The following is a 24,437-nucleotide window of genomic DNA, read 5'->3' as shown; positions in this document are numbered from 1 at the left end:
TATGAGATTTCATGTGCTGATTAGTGGATTGATATTCATTAATAGAATCATTAAGGTGTCCAGATGGTCTGGCCAGGTTAATGGATAAAGAACTGAATATTGAAACGATGGTACATACCTAAAGCATCTCTACAGAGGTACCAAAGTATGGTGCATGTAGCATTTGAACGCACACAGTATACTCTGTGGGAGCGTGTGTACGTATGTATGCCACGTGTGAATGCAGTATATTGTGGAAATCTTGAACATGAGTAAACAAATTGCTGTAGAAAATGCTACTGGTTTTACTTAACATCATTTTATTGAATCATAATGTAATTTTTGACTTTTGATGACTGCATTCATAATATTTTAATGGAATTATATTTTACATTATAAAGCCACAATCATGTTGCTCATGAGGGAAGTATCAAAATATATGAGGTGAAATCCTCCTTCTCATTCACTTCTGTAGATTCTCTCAGTGCAAAAAGGCCGATATGGATTTCACCCATAGCATCCTTAACTATATTGCTTTTTCCTTTTGTGAATATGGTAAGGAGACAGCAAAGAGTATTTTTTTATGTAATTCCCAACAATGAGCAGGTGTGTTGTCTACATGTCATTAGAAGACTAAACATTCTAGTGAGGGTGGTGCTTACTGGGATCTGGCCTTTAATCAGCCAGATACGTCTCTCTACTGTTGTCATCTCCATGTCACCTCCCCAATGGAGCACATTCCTAGGCTTCCTTAAATGGAGGGAATCGTGTATATGAGTCTTAAAGATAAAATTATTGCTATAGAAAAGCATAAAAGTGCCATTTGCAGTCTGCCTTGAATGGCTGGAGGGAGAGGAAATTCCCTTGCTGAAAACTTAGGTCTAGCTGTAGAGAAGCAGACTGACCTTCAGATGATCTGCGCTGCAAGGAATGTAAGGGTTCAGGCACTTTGTAGTATGGAGAAACAGGTTTTGAAAACACATGGATTGTTTTGTTTCAAAACAGCATTTTCTGACTGCTGTGGTACCTTAGACCCAGGTGTAAAAAACCTGTTGCCTCAGATGGGAAACTTAGGGATTAGGGAAATAGGAAGAAAATCAAGGCTGCCTCAAGGAAGTGGAAAGGAATAAAAAAGAAGTATTGACAGAGGAAAAACAGTTAAGAATAAGGACATGTACTTTATCTCTCCGTATTGAAATACTAGCATTTAATTTAGCTGCTCAATATTCCCTTTATTAAAAAAGAATGACCCTATAGAGGTGAACTGCATTCAGATTTTTAAATAAATATCTTTAATAATTCTCGGTATTGATAGTTCTTAGAAATAGTTAAAATTAGGTAACCTGGATCCATTCTCCACTGTAGTTTAGAAATAATTTTAGATGACACCCAGTGAGGGTAGGGAATGTAACTGTTGTAGTCAAGTTTGTGTATGAGGTGTCCTGTAATATCTATCTTAGAACATGGCTGTCATCAGAGTGGAAATGCTGAATCATTGCATGAAGTACACAGATGTGTAGGGTAGTCAGCTTTGAGAACAGTTTGACTTTCATCCTGGAGCTTTGAAATCCTTTATGGCAATGACATTAAACACATGTTTACCTTGGAAAAAATCCTGTGAAACTCAGACCATATGCTCTATGTCTGTCATTCTGCATATTGGTTCCCTTTTTGTTATACAAAGACTAAGGAGAGGTTTGGGGAGTTCTTGAATACTTCCTGCCCCAGGGATCTGTGGCTTGCTTAGTGCCTCAGATGACGAACAACCTATTTTTGTGAATATTACCATTTTGACTACCATGGCATCCTTTTCCCCTCTGTCCTAGTAGCCTCTGTTTTCCTTGTAATTAATTCAAATCACTCTTAAGTCCCAATTCTGCACACATGGACCAAGGAGGCTTGCACAGTCCCTGTAAGCAAAGGAGATCTAGTTTGGCACAGGAGTTAGCATCCTGTGTGAGGTTTCAGTATTCATCCACTACATTCTCCTCATCTTCCTAGGACATGACAGCTCTGATTTTATTTTAAAAGTAATAGAGAGGCCTAGGTTCAAAAAGCTATGATGATTTGGATAGCCCTGGCTGATGTCCAGAGGATGTAACTGAGCTTAACTCTCTTGCATAAGGGCAATGGGATTTACTTTGCAGTAAATATGTATGTTCAAGAAAAGTAATAGCTGGGAGAGAGATGCATATATTTTCATACTATATTCTTGTAACTGGACATAGCATTTTTCACCTGGAGCTTTCGAAGCTCGTTACAAAGGTGAAGTGAAAGTATGTTTGAAACCTAATATATTGGGAGAAATAATCTAAGAACACTTCATTCTTATGTAAAGATTGCTTCTGTAATGCTGCCAAGGTCAGCAAGCCTTTGGATTATTCATTTTGAAATTACTGGTTGTACTAGTTCAATCAACCTGTGCAGCTTTATCTTGTACACTTGACTACTCAGAAACGTTTTATAAAGGACACTGCCAAGGATTTGTTCATAACTTTAGAATATTTTTCCTCCCATAATGTTTATTACGGTCACTTGCAGACCTTGCTCTGAACTCTGTTTCCCTGCTCATGTTTTTTCTCCACTGCATCTGTAAGGAAGAATGTCCAGTTCCTGGCTTTTTGTTATTTTAACTTGACGTTACCAATCTGAATATCTTGTACCCTACATAGTTCTCAGCAGGAGTCAGGAGTCAAAGTTCAATTCAAACCACATTGCAGTGAGTGAAAATTTTCCCTGACTGCTGACTAATCATTGTCTTAAGTGAAATAAATTGGTATTATCAGCAGAATTCCTGGTTGACAGGTCACAAGAGAAAGATTCAATATCAAATAAACTTAGAGATTACTTTCCCCACTACTGGAATGGTCCATTTAACATAGAGTTAGTCAACTTGATTTCTGAAGGCTGCAGGAGACTTGTACATTTGCTGCTGCTCTTTTGGTTAGTTAGAAGGAGGGAATTCATTTTCTTCAGCAGTTAATATAGCACCTAAAGACTACAGAAAGTACTGCAAAAATACTAGTGGGTTGGGGTGGGAGGGGAAATAGATATGTAAAAAAATCTGAGTAGGAGAATATTGATCATATGTTGTGATAACTTTTTTTTTTAATTCAAATTTTGAAATGATTTTATAGAAAGGCAAAATTATGCATGGTGACATGTAGTTTGTCCCAGAGGAATAGATTTTGATTTGTGAAACAAAATGAAAGACTTAGTCATATGGTTTTGCTTGCTAAATTTTTACAATCTTCTCATCAGTTCGATCTTCCATGCATGTGCTTTGCAAGGAATTATAACCAAATTACCTATTATGGTAGGTCTTTCAATATTTCTGTTTTTTTATATATATGAGAGTAAAGTAAACTGTAGAACTTAAATATTAAATGCTGTGCTGATAAGTATTCTATAAATAGGCTATTTCAAGTTCTGGTACTGTACTAAGCATTTCATGGACTGCATAAAAATACACCATCACACAGTTCGCAATCAACTTTAGAAATAATTTGACAAGTGAGAATGACAAACATTAGAAAGTTAGAAGCACAGGAAGATGAAGGTTACTTAAGTGAACTAACTGAAGTACTTAGGTCAGGGAGGTTTAGGTACCAGCTGCCAGTCGGTATGATTAATGTAAAATAAAAGGAAGAAAGAAAGAATGTGGCTCTACAGACTTACTTTATGTGGTGTTATGTTAGGTGTTTGTTAGATGGCTTTATGGTGAAACATATTCTATAAAGAGGATCTGGTATAATCACACAAATAATAGTCATGGATTGGTGGGTGAGGGGAAGTCCTAGTACAGGACCTATGTTAGTGCCACATGGCTCAGTGCACAGAGCCCACAGCCTGGGAGGTGTTAGCACTCTGCACATCCCTCTCATGCACCTTGCAGCTGCATGCACCCGTGGGTAAGTCAGCTAGGTAGCAGAACTGGCCACTGCATAACACATATTTATTAAACTGATTTGTTCACAGCAGTGAAAAAACTAGGAAGCTTCCACTTGGAGCCTCCTACCATCTCCTTTGTGCATGTAAAAGTATATTTAATTTATATGATGCTTCTTTCTCAGAAGGCACTCGATGCACAAAACAAGTACAAACAAGTTTGTGGATTCAGCTGTAATGTTTACAAAAGCACCTAATGCCTTGAAAAGTCTAGTTTAACTGTATATGGTCTTGAAAGATGCAGGTCTAATGCCACATTCTGCTCAGGCAGATGATTTTCTCAATGCTGCTTAGGGCATATGGTACACTGGTTACTCTGAGACCCATCCTGTGTGCTTGCATATCTTTCTTAATATTGTAGGAAACCTGAGGACCTGAGAGTTGGGAGTTTGAGAGGCAGCAGAGCAGTAAAGCTTTCCATATGTAGCACCAAATTCCTCTGGAAATTTAAGCCCTAAAGAAAAAATCCAGAGGCCAGTTGGTAAAGCAAGGAATTTCTGAACAACAGTGGTGTATGTATGTTAGAATCTTGCACATAGTTCCCCTCTGCAGATACACCCCTGGAGTCTGAAATGCTTCTGAAAATGAAAGTGGTGCCTTAGAAATATGCATCTGTCATTGAGCAGCCTTCACCTAATCCGTCACTGAACTGATATGAAGCTCTTTGATGTGTATACACATGACAGTTGAGGGAGGAAGCAAAAAAAAACTACTTGTAAATGGAAGATTGTAAGGAAACCTCTTTACGTGGAGTAAATGTAATTGAAATGCTTATAGTTAGACATTTCTTAAAGTTTATTTTTTTCTCTTCAAATGCAGCATAGTGACCATTGTCACCCTGGGCGTTGAGAGCTACATGCTAACTCAGGGTGCACAGGATAGTCACTTCTGTCATAAATGGTCACTGAGCAGGGTGGACTGCTCAGTGGCAGTACTCATTGGTGCTGCTAACCTTGTGTGGTTCATAAAGTCTTGCAGTGAATTCCTGCACTATACGCATGTCAGAATTGCTAAATAAGGTGCACCTGCAGAGTGCAATATATTGCTTGCCTCTTTAACAGTTAAGCAGTATTATTAATCTGGAATATTGACTACCTAAAGCAATGTAAAACCAAACTTCATGTACCAGCTTCTAATAAATAGATGTGCCGCAGAGGATAAGGCATATATATCATGTATTTCCTGCACCCACAAACGAAGAGTTAGGTTGCAGCCTTGGTCTTCCACCTACGAGATCTCATTAATCTTCTACATGAGGAATGTGGGTTAACCTTGATGGGCACCTAAGCACCAAACAGCCGCTCTCTTGCATCTCTCTAACTCCCAGTGGGACAGAGGAAGAGAAAAGGATAAGTAAAAGCAAGAAATTTTTTGGGTCAAGATAAATTTTTTTTAATGAGTGAAGAAATAAAAGAAGAGAGAAAGAAAACAAAACAAAACAAGTAATGCAAAGGCAATCACTCGTCACCCTCCATGGGTAGACTGGGGTAGAGTGATGCCCGCCTAGTTCCTAGGCAAAAGATGGCTAATTCCCTTAAACTCCCTCCTCTCTCTTTCTAATTCTGAGAATGATGATGTAGGGCATGGAAGATCTCTTTGGTTAGTTCAGGTCATCTGCCTGGTTGTGTCTGCTCCCAGCCTCTTGGTATTCCCCAGTCTCTTCACTGTGGGGGCAGAGTGAGAAACAGCGAAGACCTTGACACTGTGCAAATGGCATTTAGCAAGAGCTATAATACAATGTGTTATTGGCACTGCTTTGGTTATAAATCTAAACCTCAATGCCATATGTGCTGCTATGAAGACAATTAACTTAATCCCAGCGAGACATAGTAACAATCATATATTAAGATAATATGTCCTACAAATAGGATATCTACTAGTATAAGGATACTGATATTCTTTTGGGGCTGGATTGAATCTTAGCAGACTCCTTGAAAGAAACTTGTGCTTAAATGCATTTTGCAGTGGCCTGTCTTGGTAGGTCTGACTGTGGGAAAAGATACACTGTGGATCTTGCCACTTTTGCAGATTCACAAGCCACCATCATTGGTTTTGTGGTTTAGTTTCCCAAAAGCAGGAAATTGAAAGACCTAATTTTCATTTATACTTACTTCTATATCACTCTGGCTATAGAGGGACCTGAAAGTGGGTATGTATTCTTGTATCAGAGAAATATGAATAGATATTATGCAAATCACCTGCCCCATCCAGTATTATCTACTTTCTTGCTTTAACTGGCTTTAAGTTGACTTCTCTGTGAACACTACAAGTCTTCAAAATACATAATAGGGAGCTTTTTATTTAAAAACCACACATTTCCCATTATAGCTTCCAAAGAATTTGTGAGTGGCGCCTCCTAAAGGGCTAATCTTTGTTGAAAAATGAAGAGATTGGATTACAACTCGCTTTCTACAAAGGGTGAGCAATCTGGGCATAAAAAGGCATTTTGCTGGCTCATAGTCTCCAATTACCAAAATTCATTGTCTTTCAGCATTTAGTAGAGGAACTTGGAGATCAATTTTTTTCTAAAAAGAAATCAATGCAGCGAATTGAAGGAAAAGTGGAGAAATTCAAGTTTGCCTGAATTGGCAAGTTAATGATATCATTTTCATTGGTGCTTAAGGTGGTATTAATTGCTGACATCAATAATGATACAAAGCCAGCTCTCTATCTTTTCTTATGATCTGAAGGATAATACTGTAAACCATCTATCTTGACAGTCTCTTACAAACCATCTTGCCCAGCAGGACATGAAAAATGGTTTGCATGAATTCTGAAGTACTTGCAAAGGATGATAAATTCAGAACCATGTCAGAAAAAGAAGTGTAGAAGGACTAGTCAGTGCAAGTGAATTTTATTGTGTCCTAATAAGTTCCAGTCTTTTAAAATGCTGTGTCATTAGCAAGCATACAGCACTCACTGCCTAAAATGACAAAATGACAGCAGCCTTTCATAATGCAGATAATTTAATGCACATTTGGGTTTGCATTTGAAGTAGCAGTGTTGGTTTATACAAAACTGAATAGGTGAATTGAATTTCAGCAGAATGCACGTTCGCACAGCAGACAAAGTAAAACATGAATATACAGAAGGTGATTCAAACATAAATGCAGAGTAAAATTCTGTCTCATTGTAGAGTTTGGAAGGAAGGTCTGGGAACAATTAAATTGTGAAAATAATGCTAAAGTGCTTAAGGGTTAGAAAGACCAGATGCTGGCCCTTGTCACAACAGTGTGTTTTATCCAACAGTGATAGCGTCCTGTCAGGAAAAAGCTATAGTGTTGTTATGCATACTGTAGTATCTATATAGGCTCATGACTGAACTGGTATTTCAGCACAGTTTGTAATGAACCTATGCATACTGTTAAACAATCAAATTAACACCTTCACTGGTAGTGCTGTGTACACTTTTGATTTAAGGAGGTAGTGAGCACAGTCCTGAGACATACAGATTGTGTGCTTATTGTAGTGCAAGGGCCAGCCTGTGATTTTCAATGTCTTCAGTATCTTTCAGAAGGAATATAAGCAGAGGACACACAATCAAATTTTATCCAATTTTATTGCACTAATGTGTAATTTATACTCTTGCCAAGTAAACATGTAAAAGTAGTTGCCCTATAGGCAGTGTGTCTGCTCCCTCTATATGTTCAGGGTCATATATAAGTAATTCAGTAAAAAATAACACACTTTAGTGATAAATAATTCATAAGCCTCATACATCTTACATCTAATTATTAGGATATGGATTCTAGTTTTTTTCTTGTGTTTGCTAAGCACAATTATGTGGAACTTCCAAAAGACCATCAAAATTTGAATGTGCAGGTATAACTGAGCCAGTTGGTCCACATAGTTTGCATACAGGTGGTGATGTGAGGCAGGAGGAGGGGAGAACTCAGCTTGGCACTCGGTGCATTCAGAGTTGTAAACATTTTGCAAGAGAGATGAGCAGCTGGAAATAAGAATAATAAGCCTAGAACCCATGTTGTTGTTTCCTTGTGCTTTTGTTTTGGAGAACTACTGTAGGCAAGAGCAAGGAGGAGATGGCACTTTTCATCCAGCTGTTATAAGGCCATACAGAACTGTGCACAGCTGCTGTGACCTGAAGTTGGAAAGGCTGGTTTGTAGGAGCACGCCAGGCATTTGCAGAGAGCCGTCTTTTCTTTAGCAGAGCATTTTTTGTATGCAGTGCTTCCCACTAGCCTCAATTGGCTTTGAAGAGTAGGGATAAATTTCTATAGTAGTCTAAGACGAGGGGAGAAAACTGGATCCTGAACTGCTAAAAAGAAGCAGTCTGTGTTCCAGAATCTGGATTAGATTTATAAAGGAAGAATGACAAAAATCAACAGCTGCTGTTTCTCGAGCAGTAAAAAGTACTTTCAGTATTTACTGGCTAGAGCCTATTTGACTTCCTCCTAGATGGTGTCATTTTGCCTAGTAAGTGTATAATTTGTAGATGGTACTGGATAGTCTTCTAAAAATAATTTCTTGTTTTACCTAAAATATTAATGCTTTGCTAATAAAAGGACCATTAAATAGATTTTAAGCTGCTCCCTAAAATGCCTTTCTTTATTGCTTTATTCTAATTAGATAGTTTTTTACATGAGAGATTTTGACAAAGTATTGTGGATACAAGTGGGTATAAAACCTGTAATTCTTCTGTAGCTGAAGTCCGCAGCCTAGACATAACTTAAAGCAATGTATATAGTTATTGTGACATGTTAGCGTTACTAATTTCCCAGAAAAGATTTTCTCTAAAGAATTGTGTGATATGTGATTCAAAGTTACCTTTTCAAATAATGTGATGCAGAGAAAACTTTTATTGGATGAATTTTGAAGTCAAGTTTAAAATAGTAATATAAACCTGTTTTTCTTTGACAGAGTATCAAGAAAAAAAACACAAGTAAACAAGAAATGAGCACATACCTGCGATTCATAGTCTCTCGTATGAAGGAGCGGGTGAGTCTGAAACAGGGAAGTTTATCGAGGTGTTTGGTTGCACTGTAGAAGATGCATTGTGTTTGGCCATGTGTGATTGTGCAGGGAGGAGGGATAGAAGAGGGTGTCATTTGATTTCTCCCGTCATAAGCGGTGTGTGTATGTCAATATAGACTTACCGTGTCTCTTTGCTTGGATTAATATTCTGGCAGGAGTAGTTGATGCCATGGGCCTGTGGCTCCTCTGAAATGGACATTTTTCAGGTTTGACACATATGTAATCTCTCAGACTGTGAATCTACAGTTTGGCCCTGTGTATTCCCCACCTGAAATATTCCAAATGATGGCTTTTTAAAATCTGCGTGTGTGTCTGTTTTAAGCTGATTCTAAGTGCAATAACTTACACTGTGTTATGGTCCTTTCAGGCTATAGATCTAAACAAGAAAGGGAAGGACAACAAACACCCAATGTATAGAAGGCTGGTGCACTCAGCTGTTGATGTTCCTACTATACAGGAGGTAGAGTGGCTTAATTCCCAGCTTTCACACTGTTTGCAGTATATTTTTAGCACTGAAGATAAACCTTAAGAATTAAAGCACTAATCCTGTTTAATTCTCCTTATGATCAGTATTTCAGCATTGGAAACTTAAAATTTCTAACTTTTCCTCATAAATAGGTAACCAACAAAAAACATTTTTTGTGGTGCCTAGTTTTCAGGTATAGAGTATCCTATATTCCTTTTGTACTATAGTTTTACTGGGAGCTGTAGGTAGCCAGAATCTTCAGAGAAAGTACCCTTTATCTAAGTCATTGAATATGGACTTGAGTGCCCATGTTTGTATGTCTGGCCCAATATTTTTGACTATATTCCAGTTTTAATCATTAAGGCCTTTTGTAGATGGCAACTTTATAAACATGTAAATGATTCATAAAGTGCCAATTGTTTTGTTGGCCATGAAAAAACAAGACTCACTTAAAACATCTGTTTTGCATTAATTGTTCCAAAAATAAAGTACTAGTAAATACATTGTCCTTTTTTTCTAAACCCCAAAGGTGTTACCATGACTCATATAAGTCAACTGTACACGACCAAAGTGAAGAGCATATTCATCTTTATTCATTGCTGCAACTAGGTTACTATGCAATGCTGTAGTATAAATTGCCCTTTACAACCACAAATATAAAAAGCTGTTCTATTATTACTGTTATTGAAACACATGGATAAACAATAGCTTCACTGTCAGTTTTGGAGACCACCACTACTGGCTGACTTGAAATACTGGCGATGTTGGTTGAGCCTGAAAATAGGTCAGGCTTTCCTCTCCCTGTGTCAGTTTAGCCTGCTTCCACAGAAGGTCTTTTGGGCTCGGTAACATCCTAGAAACAGATGATGTTTCGTTTGAATTCTCATAGGTGCTCTTTCAGAGTGTAATTGAAAATGCTCCATTCCTAATCACACAAAAGACCATTCTAGGAACATGAACTGCATGGTTCCATGTAAACATTTGTTATGAATTTGGAGGACTAAGATCATCAGAAATCAGCCTTCATCAGAAAACACTGACTGTCAAGTGAAGATCCCGGAAGTACAGTATAAAGGCAGACAACATTGATTTGAAACTAGCTGGTATTTTAAGGTACAAAATCTACACCTCAGGGAATATATTTTAATTTGTGCAAATATTCTGGGCAACACCTTGTGATGAAGCTGCTCCAGATTTACCTTTTCCAGATTTACTAATAAACACTGTCAGAGAGGTGGAAGTATTCCTTCTTTATGCAGGAAAGGCAGTGTCTGATATGTGTTGCATAATTTCTATTTCTATGAAAGCTTCTCTACATACAACAGGTACAGCACTTTAACCATTTTTTTCACAGTCCTGTGTTTTCTTTTGGTAGAAAGTAAATGAAGGAAAGTACAGGAGTTATGAGGAGTTCAAAGCAGATGCTCAGCTGCTTCTACATAATACAGTGATTTTCTATGGAGGTAAAGTACTACATTTACCGCCTGGTCTATTTAATTTATCTTTATGGGACACTCACAAGTTCAGGGTTGAAATTGGTATTAGATAATCATAACTGTGGATGAGTTCATTTGAAAGCCCTAAAATCAAAGTAAGCTGCAAGAGGACTTTGCAGGCTCTTTTCTGGCCCACCTACTACAAAAGTATTTTCATTCTTTCTGGCTAAACCTGTTAGTGGGAACTTGCACATTTGCCATCCTGTTTCCCCTGCAGCCTAAGTCTTAAGTCAGTCTGTACTGCAGATTTCTGCCAATATATCTATATTGTTCTAGGGTGGAAAGAGGTCTGACCTCTGATGTGCTATGTCAGCCAAAACATGTACTGTAGATACGTATTTTTCACTCGTGGGCTATATCTACCTTACTCGACAACAAATATAGCTACATCCACACTAGAAGTGTCCTGCTGGTGCAGCATGTGGAGGCACAGCCATCAGAAGAGCTGCCAGCCACTGAGGAAGTGATAAAGTGACTGATACCATAGAATCATAGGATCATAGAATCATAGAATCATAGAACCATAGAATCGTGGTGGGATGGTCTGATTGGAAGTAGAAAACCACCACCACAGGTCCTGTAACAAGGTTCTCCAGAGCCATCATTTCAGGAAAGAGCAGTTCTCCCCTGCAGACATGGCTCACCATAGCCCACTCAGGGAAACTGGGAGGAGGGTGCGATCAGCCTCTTTGCATCATCAGTGCACCCACACTGCTGTTGGTAGGGAGAGATGTGCATGTGCTAATAGAGAAACACATAGTGATAATTAGACTGTGATTTTACCTGTGTTCTCGTCAAGTGGTGACAGCAGAGAGCCATGTTTAAGGACAACTGCAATGTGTCATTAAGACACTAGCAGAGAAAGAAACTGGATCCATATTAAGAGCAACCCTGTCTCCCTGCTGCTGCTCCTTGAATATGTACTTTATTGCAGTTTAAAAGCTCCCAACTGTATTTTTGCATATCAATATGAAAGAGAAAACAAATATAGAACTGATTGTCAGAAAATTTTAATTTGAAGGGTTATCCAAGTGACTAAGTTATGTTTTGTATTCTCAAGCAAGACTATTATAGCACAAAAGTCATAGCAGTGACAGTTTCAAATCTATGTGACCCCTGTGATCATCCTGTGATTGTTCATACCTTTTATTTTTAATTTCTAGCGGACAGTGAACAAGCTGATATAGCAAGGATGCTTTACAAAGACACATGTCATGAAGTAAGTAGTGCCAAGTAACAAAGATACAGGCAAGATGCTTGATTTTCATTTCATAATCTAAGAAAATTATAGTCTTCATATTACAAAAACAAAAAGGGTGTGTTGTGTTCTAAACTTTCCCCTAACTTTCTAACAGCTGATTTGGAATTCCTTTTTCTTTTTTTTTTTTTTTTGCAACTAGACTATTGTTTAGAAGATACTGATATTCAAATTTTAGTTTTGAAAATAATCTAGAAATTCATAACTGGACTCAAAAATAATTGTACCTGCTAATATAAACTGAATCTGAAGTGAAATTCCTGCTAAATTCTGTAATTGGCATTGAAGCATTTCTCAGCATTCAAAGGAGGCAAAAAATTAAAGTTTGGGAGCTGTTGCATTTTCACCATTTGTACAGTTGAATGACTTCTTTCAGAATATACTTTAAATATTTGATTAATTTGGAGCTGTTCTTCACATTTTAGCTATAATAAACCATTAAGAGTTGAATTAGTCTCCTCCCTCTGCCTTGTTTTGCTAAAATATTAATAATGTTCTGCAGCTTGTCTTTCATCCATTCTGAGTTCTCCTCAGTTTAACACCTTTAGTTTGCATAGACAGAATTAATTCCATCAAATTAGCAAGCAGGATTAAAAAAATCAACTGTTTAAGAATGTAGGATACTACTGAAGTCACATAAATAGGATTTTGGGCACTTATTTTTGTTTGTTTGTTTTTCAGCTGGATGAGCTGCAGCTTTGCAAGAATTGTTTCTATTTGTCAAATGCACGACCTGACAATTGGTTCTGCTATCCTTGCGTATGTTGCTGACACAGATTTTTATTTGTTTGTTTTTCTGTATAAAAGCCTGCAGTTTTGGTGTCATTAATGTATTGAATATTCCGTTTCAGTATGCTTGTTTCAAAAACATGGTTAAGACTCTGTAAGCCTAGATATTTTACACGAGTGAAATGCTGATTGAAGTTCAAAGCTTTAACAATATAGGTTATAAAACTTGGTTATCAGCCAGTTACAACAGTTTCACAAGAAAATAAGGAGCTTACAAAAATAAAACTTTGCTCCTGGATGAAGCTATAAAGCCAAGTTTGATTTTGGGGGTGCTTGAGATCTCTGTTTTCAATAGACATTTACACCCTTTTCAGACTTATGTATTTTTTTACTTTGATCCCAGCAATACATCCAGCAGGGAAATATATATGGTAAGAAATTAAAACAGCACTAGACATAAACAGCAACCATATATTTAAGATACAGGAAAATATTTGTGGGATAAATCCATGTAATACTTCATATTCGATAATAAATACAACATTTTTTCCAGATACCTAATCATGAGTTGGTTTGGGCCAAAATGAAAGGCTTTGGGTTTTGGCCAGCCAAAGTCATGCAGAAAGAGGACAATCAAGTTGATGTTCGCTTTTTTGGCCATCACCATCAAAGGTAATTTATTAATTCCATGTGCTGCTTTTTACAAACAATACTTCAATGAACTTGTCTCATCTATCGTGTTATGAATCCTGGCTAAGCTATTTGCCAACATTAGAAAGACTGAGTACTTAGCCATAATTATTTCGGAAAGTTTAAAGTTCTGTCTAACACACCCAGAGTTGCCAAGTGGCTTGGAGATTCCCTCTCCACAGTTGCCACAGGCTTGTTACTTAATGCATGTTTAATTAAAGAAAGCAAGTCAACTTCAGCTGTTTATTCCAGTCAGTAGCAGCCTGCTAATCCAAGGTGAAAATTGGACAGAAATGTACTCTTACTACCAGCAGTATTGACTTTGTGCCATTTTCTCCTCTGAGCAGGCACATAGCAATTTCGTGGTTTAGTAAGATAATATACATCACAAATGTTTCTGTCTTGCTGCTAGATCATTGACAGAGCTCCTGCTGTGCGCCAGTTTGCAGTTTCAGAGAATCACTCTACATTGGAAACTTCACTCTAAGAGATCAACTTTTACTTTTATCTCCAGTGTTTGTTTGGCATTTGGGGAGGGTTGTAGTAGTGCTGGTACAGTGAATGTTTTAATTTTTTTTGCTGTTTGATTTATATGCCTGTAACGTGAGGAGAGGACACATTTGCAAAATCATTCATTGTTAAGGGAAGATGGTATAATTTAGTGCATCCCAAAAGGGCCTAGACAATTTAGTAACAGTATTTTATGAGGCTGTTTATTTATATTGCTTTAGTGTAACTTGTTTTCATTTGTTATATGAACTACCAAGATTTCTGATAGGCATAAAATGAGTAAAGAATCGTAATTTGTGCCACAATCACAGAATGATATACCTTGAATCTGTTTCCAAATGCAGCTTATTTCATTAGTACTTCTGGCATTAAGTCCACACAGCTTCAAACTATTTAACAAAGTAACATGACACTGGTGGAATGAGGTGCCTGCATCTTCTTAAACGTGTGCTGATAGGATAGGCAAAATACATTTTACTAAAGTGCCATTGTTTAGTTACTGTGCTGGACTTGTACAAAAGGCCAGATTCCTGGTTGCTGTAAATTATCCTTGTTTTATTGACCTCACGAAAGTGAAATTTATATTGCAAGAATTGCGAGTCTGGCCACAGACATTTAATTTGTTACAGTATTTACTCTGTTATGTAGATGTGCATGGCAGTGACTCTTTCTCTTAAATGTCCGATGTTGCTTGGTATAACCTTTCAAAATGTCAGTAGCTGCGTATCTAACTCTATGAGGACTCTCTGAAAGTATTTAAGTGGACGAAGTACCTTTGGAACCAAGTCGCTGGTGCAAATTTAGTCTGAAAAAAAAAAAAAGAGCATAACAGTACCCACATGAGTCCAAATAGACAGGGGCCCAAACTATGAAAGGTCTGTATTTGAGGTGCATTCTTTGACAGTTTTAGCAAAAAGTGCAACAATAGATTGGATTAGCATGTGAACCTTCAGTAAAGTTGTTTGTCTGATTCAGGGCATTTAGCAGGAAAACAGGTAGGAGATGTGACTGCTTGTGGTGCTGGTGGAGGTTTCAACAAAAATGAAAAGAGGCCTTTAGCCATAGCAACCACAACTAACAACATCTTATAATAACACAAATTTCTAACGGTATGTGGTCCCTTTTCTTTCAAATGTGTTGAATATACAAAAATTCTGAGTGAAAAGGAATTGTCAGCAATCAGGCACTGTGAAAAACTGCTTCTGAAGTCAGTTTCTCAGGTCAAGATCCTTCATCTGTATTTAGTGTTTTTGAACCTTTCTGCATTGTGTATTCAAAAGGGCCTGGATCCCCTCTGAAAACATTCAAGATATCACAGTTAACATCCATCGGCTGCATGTGAAACGCAGTATGGGGTGGAAGAAGGCCTGTGATGAGCTGGAACTGCACCAGCGCTTTCTTCGCGAGGGGAGATTCTGGAAATCCAAGAATGAGGATAAAGGGGAAGAAGAAGCAGAGTCAAGTATCTCTTCCACCAGCAATGAGCAGGTGAGCACTGCCACAATGTCAGCAATCGGGGCAATGTATAGATGGGTAGAAAGATGCCCTATTTTTGATTAATCTATTATTAAGGTAGCCTTGAGCTCTGTCTGCAGTTTTATGGCGACAAGAAGAGGGTTCAAAGGCTTATTTTCCCTGTGCTTTGTGACTCAGTAAAAGCAAGAATATAGAGTTTTCCTCTCTCCTCAGTTTCTCAGGTGACTTCTGAGAAGTTTTAAAATGTTCGTCAACTATAGCACCTTGATAAGACAGACTAAGATTTCAAAAGCTGAATAGGAATGTTCAAATTAAATGTTATGGATGTTAGATAGACTACAACACTGCCTTCTTGGACTCCCATCAAGGGACAGCCTTGTAGCTGTTCGGCCTTTTCATAACTGGTGTACATTCACTTTGGACTGTATTCTGCATTACAGATCCCTGAGTAACACCAACCATGACATTTTCAGGAAGTCCAACTAAAGTTATGTGCAAATGTTGCACTTAAGGACTACGTGACCAGCAACTGATTAAAGTCATTAAAAATAATTCTGCAGAACAAGAAGAATTGTATTGCTTTAACAAAGGTGAAAAGCACAAAGGGACAAGATACAAAACTTTGCGTTACCATGTGGAAATTCCCTTATCACAGCTGAACCTCGCTAGTCATTCATTGTCCAAGAGGGTGTTATATATTCACTATTACTGACTTGGCAGTAAGATTTTCATAGCTTGCAGGATGCTTCTCTGTATTTTTGGCAACATTTTCCCTGGCAACATATTTTTTCCTCACTTAAAACCACTATCCTGTCTTAAAGTTTGCATTTTTAAAAAATCAGTGTTTTGACCCTCTTCATTTGCACTTTGGTCAAACGGGTCTGTCATCCCATTTGTAGCTAAAAACTTAAAGTTTATAAAACTGGAAGTTGCTTTAAGGGAGTGTTCCTTATAAAAGTGAGTTTAGGGGTTTTCTTAGCCTGGTTTGCTTAGCTAACCCTTTGTGACCCCTTCATGTATTGTCATGTATGCGGTCATGCACCAATGTATGATGAAACAGGAAAACCATCACAAATGAGATTTATGAAAGTTAGCAGAAGTATTTCCCCAGTTCCTCAGAAGTGTCAGTCATAGGGTTTAAAGTGTCTATTTGCATATTTTCTGTTCCACCCCAGCCATTCATCCTTCATTTGTTTAACACTTATAACTGTTTGGCTGGTTTTACAGTTACAGGAACATAACAGCCATCGAAGTCAGTGCTCTGCAGTAATCTGCAGTATTCTACTGGATGCTTCAAAGACAGGAGTAAGAATTTTGCTGTGAGCCATCGTAAGATAATATACCATCCACTTAGATCTCGGTCTTTTTTCTGTTGCTGGAGGTTGACTTTTATTCTGAAGCAAGGTTTCATACCCCTCCAAGCATACAGTTATAATCTATTATAGCCAGTGTGGATAAACTTACTATCTTTACATATATCCATTCTCTTTACAATTATTGCTGTTTTCTGGCTTCCAACAGATCTACTGCCCAATTATGGTCAAAATATTCCAGAACACAAATGTTGGAACTTGTGTGTGAAATTAAGAAAAGAATGATTAAGGATATTTTATTGACTGTTAAAACTTTTTCATTGACTTTTTTGCTTCGTGCAGTCATAGTTATCAGTGATAATGTGGAAAGTTTATTGCATGCACTTCTCATTTAAGAACAGTATTCAGCTTTTTATTTGCTAAATTAAATAGCTGAAAATAATAGAAAATAAAAGGTACATCAGTCATGTTACAGTGAATTCTACTTATATGAAGTGATTTTTAGAATGATTCAATATGCTTTTCTTGATGTTCACAGCTGAAGGTTACTCAGGAACCAAGAGCAAAGAAAGGGCGACGTAACCAGAGTGTGGAACTCAAGAAAGAAGTAAGTAACCTCAATTACTGTGTTCAAAGTACAAAAAGTCTGACATTTTAACAGACAGTCATTCAGTTTCTGTCACCTTCTACTGATTTTACAGTATTAATTGTGCAAGCTCCAGCCCCATAGCTTGGTCCTCCTTGCTAATAAACATTATTGCACCTCCTACATGCAAGCCACTGGTATCATTGTGGTAGTATTCTGTATCATGAATAAATCAACAGTCAGCTCACACTATTTTTTTTAAATAACAAATTCAAACTAGTTACTAAGCCTATAAACAGCAGAAATTATGAAGTATTTTGCACAATCAGGAACATTAGGTTTATAAAATGTCATACCCACCCTTGTCCATGGAATTTCCTTCCTTGATTGTCCAAATTGCACACTGAATGGAGTGAGGAACACAGAAAGCTATGATCATGTAAGCAATGGACTGTATTATTGTGCTTGTACACAAGGGGGCAGAAGCTGAGACAGCCATAAATCTCATATTTCCTAACTTTTGAGTACTTTTTCCTGGCCATGTTTCAGCCTCTTGTTTAACACTGAAAAAAAGCAATGCACTTCTGTGCACATACCCACAGTCCTCAGAACAAGGCTGAAAGCTCCATTATAGGGAAAGTTTCAGGTATTTTAACACCAGAGTATTGTGGAATGGCCCTGGTGCCTGAACTACAGACATTGCCACTCCTGATATCTGCCTCCTGTTGTATCTGGTAGTGCAAGGCTAGCTCCATGAGACACCCCCATCAATGGAGACAGCAACGTGCAGTTTGTGCTTCCTGGGGCACAAACTATATTTGAGTGCCAGATAGAGAGACTGCGGTTTAGGATGCCTCCTTATTTTATCATGATTTCTGTCAAGTGAATGCTGTAATTGGCTTCATATATTTATGGATTAAGATTTGCCTTCTTAGCTCTGCTTATATTTGATCAGTGATCCATAAGTCAATCACAGTGACCTATTAGAGAGCAGTTGGTTGCAAAAGGGAGTGCAGAGTTAGCCTTTTGATTGCTGTGAGGAGTACCTCATCACACGGACAAGCACAAAGTCCAGTCCTGAGCAAGTCTGGTGTCACAAGGACTGCATGCTTTGTGTGTACACTGTTATTAATGAGCTTTAAAAAATCTAAGTTAAAAAAAAATGAAATAATGTTCATCTGTGTCTCCAGACATTTCAAATATCAACAAGAGCTTGCAGGGAAATTATTTCTACCTGTTGTAAGAGCAATTGCTGTTACAGTGTAATAACATAGGCTCCTAAACTCAGTACAGTACAGTAAAGTACAGTAACTATGATTTTCTTTCTTGATAACTGTGTAATTACAGAAAGCTTCTGTGGTCAGTCAAGTCTAGTTCTATATTATTGGAAGCAAGACTTAGACGCTCATTAGCCTTTCATCTTCAAAGCATCTTTGAAGTACTAATCAATCTTTGAAGCAGTTCTGTGAAATCAGAGGAATATTACAGACTCTAGTGGAGCCTGTTGGGCCAGGGTAAGCCCAGAGTTTGCCAAAATAATTCAGGCATCTTGGCCATGCAGTCTCTTCAAGAAAAATGTTGGAGGAAAATCTATAACAATCCTTTTGTAATCCCAAGGAATCTGCAGTGATTCAGCATAGCTTCTGATGTCGGTGGTACTTTTTGGGAAGCGGGGCTGATGAGTGTGGCATACTGATGCCATACGTGTGCTTCCTTCTGCACTCCTAGCTGAAGTCAGAAAAGCCTGACCAAAGATCCTACCTACTCATACGATGATTTTCCTCAGGGATCTCATGTCTCATTAGCACTGAAGGTCTTCAACAGACACCTTTCTCATTAATTGCACTGGCATTAGTCATATAACATTTTTTCTCCAAGGAGAACTGAAAGTTAGGTTGTTCTATTTTGTTATCTGCGTTTACAAGTTTGTTCTTTCTCTGTAGGAGCCAGAACCTGAAACTGAAGCAGTAAGTTCAAGCCAGGAAATTCCCACAATGCCTCAGCCCATTGAAAAAGTTTCAGTCTCAACTCAGACCAAGAAGTTAAGTGCCTCTTCTCCAAAAATGCTGCATCGGAGCACCCAGACCAATAATGATGGAGTGTGTCAGAACATGTGCCATGACAAATACACCAAAATCTTTAATGATTTCAAGGACAGGATGAAAGCTGATCACAAAAGAGAAACTGAGAGAGTTGTGCGAGAGGCAGTGGAAAAGGTAACACCTGTCAAACACCCCCTACACTCTGATTTGAGGAGAGGAGAAGTGTGGATACTTTCACATTCTTCTCTACTTTTGCAACATGCACTCTTAAGAAAATTAATCAAAAACCTTTTCCAAAGAGCCCACATCAAAATGATCTTCATTGTTCCTTTTTAGGCCATTGCTATATCAACAGACCATAGTTTAAATAGAAAACTCCTGCTTTTCTGATATTTGTCCAGTAAAATCAGTTTGTGATCCAGAAATGAAACTAACTGTTCATTCATGAGTATCTGTTTCCAAAGAATTTGTCTCCATTTTCAAGTGTGGTTGTAAACAGTGGCATTGTTTCAATGCTCTTCATAAATAATTCTTTTGTCAATCTTCTGACCTGAATATTAAGTAGATTCACTGAAATTTGTTTGAATTTTCTTATCTAGTGATAACCTGTTTAAAATTTGATATCTAAGCCTGAGCTGATCACCTTTGGCTGAACAGAGCAGGACAGTTTAGAGGATGATTTGTCTGCCCTCTCTTAAGTACCAATCTTAAGGCAAGATGAATTTCCCTTTGGAGGAAAGGACTGTAGAATGAACTTAAGGAGTTAATGTGTTATTCCTGCAGGATTAAGACACCAAAAATTTAGATAACTAAGCAGGGGCAAGGAAATACGACTGGCAATGAATACTAAAAGGTACCGCTTACTCAGGGTATGAACTCAGGGATGTTCTGTTACGAGTTTTCCATTATGCCCTTGCTGTAGATTTATATGCAGCTGTAGATTTGGAAAAAACAAAATCTTTGTCTAACATAAATTCATAAATTTGTAAACTGATCATTGACAAAATATACATGGAACCTGTTTAGCTGGTTTTGTAGATGCCTAGCGGAATAAAAATACAGCGACATTTTTATTTTGAACTTTTCCTATGGAATGGAAGTTATATTATAACTCTAAAGGACAGAACTTTTTGTTTTCTAGATAGGAGAAATTTCTAATTATGCAACCTCCACCCACATCAGTAATGGAGGTTTAAAGAAAAGAAGCTTTAAAAAGATACATTTATTCCAATAGCTGTCCATTCAGTTGCTTTGCTCACTTTCTGGCAGCTGCGTACAGAGATGGAAGAAGAGAAAAGGCAGGCTGTAAATAAAGCTGTGGCCAACGCACAAGGAGAAATGGACAGAAAATGTAAGCAGGTAAAGGAGAAATGCAAAGAAGAATTTTTAGAAGAAATCAAGAAGCTAGCAGGCCAGCACAAGCAACTGATTTCCCAGACCAAGAAGAAGCAGTGGGTAAGTGTCAAAAATTTATTACAAGAGAATAAATGGGAATGTATAATACATACCGCAGGCCAATTGAAGGTGATTTTTTTCCTTCTGTCAAACTGAACTGCTCTTTCATGGGTCTTTCAGCTTTAAGGTTTTCTCCTTCATATTACTGCTTTGAAATTTTCCTAACCTCCAAATTTCAACTCAAAGTTCTGATTATTTCCATCTTAATTATGTAGCGTTAACAGCACCATCTTCTTGAGTCCAGGCAGACATTAGTATCAAAATATTTTTTCTAAATGCAGATTTATTCCATATAAGACATGTTTTGTATTATGTTCATACTCCTTTGATCTCAAGGTGCCAGAGGATATAATAGCTGGCTGTGTCAATTTGGATTCCCTTGCTAATAATGCTAGTAGTGATACCCTTTTGGCCTTTTCCTCTCTTAGCTTCTTCTGCAGCTATTTTATAGTTTTTCATATTCAAGTCTAAATGACTTTCTGAAGTCTTAAGACTTTCTGAAATATATTTCTCTCCATTGTTCAGTCCTTAAGCCAAAATCTGCAGCACTGCCTATAAAAAACGTGTTTGTATGCCCTTTGGAAGAGTGATAACAGACATCTAACTTACCGCTCGATTACGTGCTCCAGACTTTTCCCTGGTTCTGTTTTGGTTTGTGTCTCGTGTTTTCTTTCCAAGCTGGAAGTGTGTTCTCTCACAGGACTGTAGGGCATCTACTCAAACACTGCAGGTGCTATAATACTACGTTGCTATAACAATACTGGTGGAAACTTTTACGGTGAGAAGCAGTGAGCCTGGCACACACAAACTTTGCCATTTCTTTGCTAATTTTCCTAGAACAAGGAAACCACAAGCCACCATTCAGGAAATCACGCTGTGCTGTACTAGCTAGCTATAAAACACAGCAGGATGGGTACAAGATTTGCTACTCGCCTCCTTTTGAGCTTTGATTTTGCTAAATGCAGCTGAGAAGCATGTGGATTCCTTGCCACAAGATGGCACACTGATCTGAGCAGCGATGGACAGCCACCATCCCACCGTCACTGCCGCCTGGGGACAGCCAGCCCCAGCTCTGTCCCGCAGTTTGTCTTCCACTGTGAAGGGCTGTTTGTTTATTGTGTTCAGCCTCATTAGTCCTTGTTCTTGTAGAGGAAACGATGGTCCCTGCAGAGAATGCTCTGCTCTGTAGAAGAGTGAAATAAATACCAAAGCAAGACAATTGGTTGCTGACTATCGCTACTACAAGTTTGAGTTTTTTGTAAAGAGAAAACTTACTTAAATGCCAGAGTTCCTGTAAAGCCTTCATTACTGTTCCTCGTAGGGATTTTACTGTAGGTGTTACCATACTGCAGTGCATGCGTCTGTGTCAGTCAAAAAATTCCTCCCCGACTACCTGTCTCTGCAAACCAGAGAAGTTATTTAAGTCTTTGACTTGATCAAGTTACTGTGTTTAATGAGTCACCGGCTGCTGGTGTCTGTATGCATACTTTTGCATGTGGCAGTTGAGAGGGAAATCAAATTGCCTTTGCGTACTGTATGGAACTATGTCAAATTAGCTTTCTTCTGTCGGATGTTAGGAGTAAACATGTGAGCTGTTGCCACTGTTCAGCTGATATGCAATAACTCAATCACAATAACTTTTAAGTCTGGACTTGTAGCTACAGCTGCTTTTCTGGGGTTTTCTTTAGGCAAAATTTATGAAAGAGACTCCCAAAACTTACTTTCATCTGTTCCAATGTGCCTCTACCATATCCTTTAGCCTAGCCTAATCAGAGGGTGTCCTGGTACCGCATCACTGCATCTCATAATCATGTACATATAGCCTTTTTTTTTCTTCCCAGCAAGACAGTTAAAGATATAAAGAGCATTTGACAGTCTTGTCTGTTTCTATGGCCCCAGAACTATTTGGGGGCCCCATCACCTTAAATGAAGGTATCATACAGGCAGCTGGTTTGCATGTGGTAGGAGAGAGAGGATGAGGATAAACACCTTTGTATTCAAGCGGATGGATCTGCCGGCCAACACACTGCCTCAGGCGGCTGGAGTTGGTCCAATTACACGACTTTCCAGTGATTTTTCCTTCAGTGGTACTGATGACAGTCCCTGGTGTGTAGTACCACTCTTGTGTGCTGCTATAATAATAATGATACCCCTTTACCAAAATCTCATGTAATTAACAGACTAAATGAGTTTTGGTGGCTTTGTTTTTTAATTAGAAGGAAAGACCTCTGGGTTTTTTGTAATGCAGATGTCTAGGCTTGGGAATACAGCTGCTATTATTCATGCTAAATTTGTCTTTTTCTCATACCTAGAAAAAATTCTAGTCAGGATAAACAGGTCATTTTGCTGGTGGTATCCAGGCACACAAGAAGATGCGCTCCCAGCGTTAAGAAGCCTAACACATAGTTAAAGAACAATGTTTTCTGTTACTCTAAATGGTCACAATCCCTTTAGCTTACCCCAGTCTCATGTTTATACTTCCAGAAAATTTGGATTTAATACAGTACCTTAAGTAAATAGCAAAAGAAAGGAAGTAATGTAAGGGCAGGGATAACCATAACGAGATTATGCAGTTTGATGGCCTCCAAAATACAGGTTAGAGGACATCTTGATGTTTCTTTTTTAGTTTCTCCTAGGTTCTTTATTTACATATAAGCCTCATTTAAATTGGCACGTTTCATTTTTATAGTTCATTTTTAACTTCTGTCTCTTTCAGTCAAATTTACATATATAGTTATTCTAGCCTGCAACAGGTTGTTTTTAAGTGCATGAGCATTCTTCATGATGTGCAGTGTCTGAAACAAAAACCCAAGTGATCGGTAATGTTTAGAAAGAGGAAAATACAAAGAAAAGAGGAGGCCTGAGGCCAGCTGGCATTTTGCCTTTGCTGCCACGTGTGCTGGTGCCAGCTTGAAGGACACTATTTTCCTTTTGTAAAAGGAGATTTACATCCCATGCTTGTAGTCAACATTTGTAAAGGGAAGTGCAGGACCCAGGGATCAGTTGTGCTCTCCTGTCTTAGCATTTTTTGATCTTTCCCAACAAGCAGATGTGAAGCTGGTTTCTGGGCTGAGGCCCATGCTGTACATAATGGAGAGACAGCTGTTCCATGCACCTTTCCAGCAGATGATCCTAATGGTTCCCACCGGCTTATGGGCAGCCAGCAACATAAAAAACACAGGAAAACAGCTCTCAAGGGGACACTTGTTTGTAGATTTCTACAAATAAACATCCCCGGACCTAAGCTGTAAAAGGAAAATTGAGAGGTTCCCTTCTCATGCAGCGAGGGCGGTCCCTATATTGCTGATTGTAAATACATAATAAAGAAATAGTTATCAGTTTAGCTGATCTAAATATTTATTTTCTTGGATCTGTCTTTTAGTGTGTGTAGAGTTGTGATTTTGTTTTGGTTTTTTTAAGGCAATTTCATTTGTTTTCTTTGTAATACTCTGTTTTATTAACAATGCTGTAGCTGGACAGGACACGAAAAGTAAATT

General features: G+C 38.1%; 1 protein-coding gene across 3 annotated transcripts in view; it reads left to right on the top strand.

Annotated features, from left to right (window-relative positions):
• ZMYND11 (zinc finger MYND-type containing 11) overlaps window positions 1–24,437 on the top strand; it is a 108,313-nt gene that overhangs the window by 80,215 nt on the left and 3,661 nt on the right. For all 3 annotated transcript variants that reach the window (XM_054057459.1, XM_009558313.2, XM_054057458.1), the window contains 10 exons: window positions 8,806–8,883; window positions 9,287–9,379; window positions 10,761–10,848; window positions 12,045–12,100; window positions 12,821–12,898; window positions 13,422–13,540; window positions 15,349–15,556; window positions 17,396–17,464; window positions 19,387–19,659; window positions 20,755–20,940. In XM_054057459.1, the coding sequence (XP_053913434.1) occupies window positions 8,806–8,883; window positions 9,287–9,379; window positions 10,761–10,848; window positions 12,045–12,100; window positions 12,821–12,898; window positions 13,422–13,540; window positions 15,349–15,556; window positions 17,396–17,464; window positions 19,387–19,659; window positions 20,755–20,940 (1,248 nt within the window). The remainder of the gene's footprint in view (window positions 1–8,805; window positions 8,884–9,286; window positions 9,380–10,760; window positions 10,849–12,044; window positions 12,101–12,820; window positions 12,899–13,421; window positions 13,541–15,348; window positions 15,557–17,395; window positions 17,465–19,386; window positions 19,660–20,754; window positions 20,941–24,437) is intronic.

This window comes from Cuculus canorus, chromosome 2, assembly GCF_017976375.1.
Source record: "Cuculus canorus isolate bCucCan1 chromosome 2, bCucCan1.pri, whole genome shotgun sequence".
NCBI classification, from domain to species: Eukaryota; Metazoa; Chordata; class Aves; order Cuculiformes; family Cuculidae; genus Cuculus; species Cuculus canorus.
This window is presented reverse-complemented; position numbering and strand designations above follow the sequence as displayed.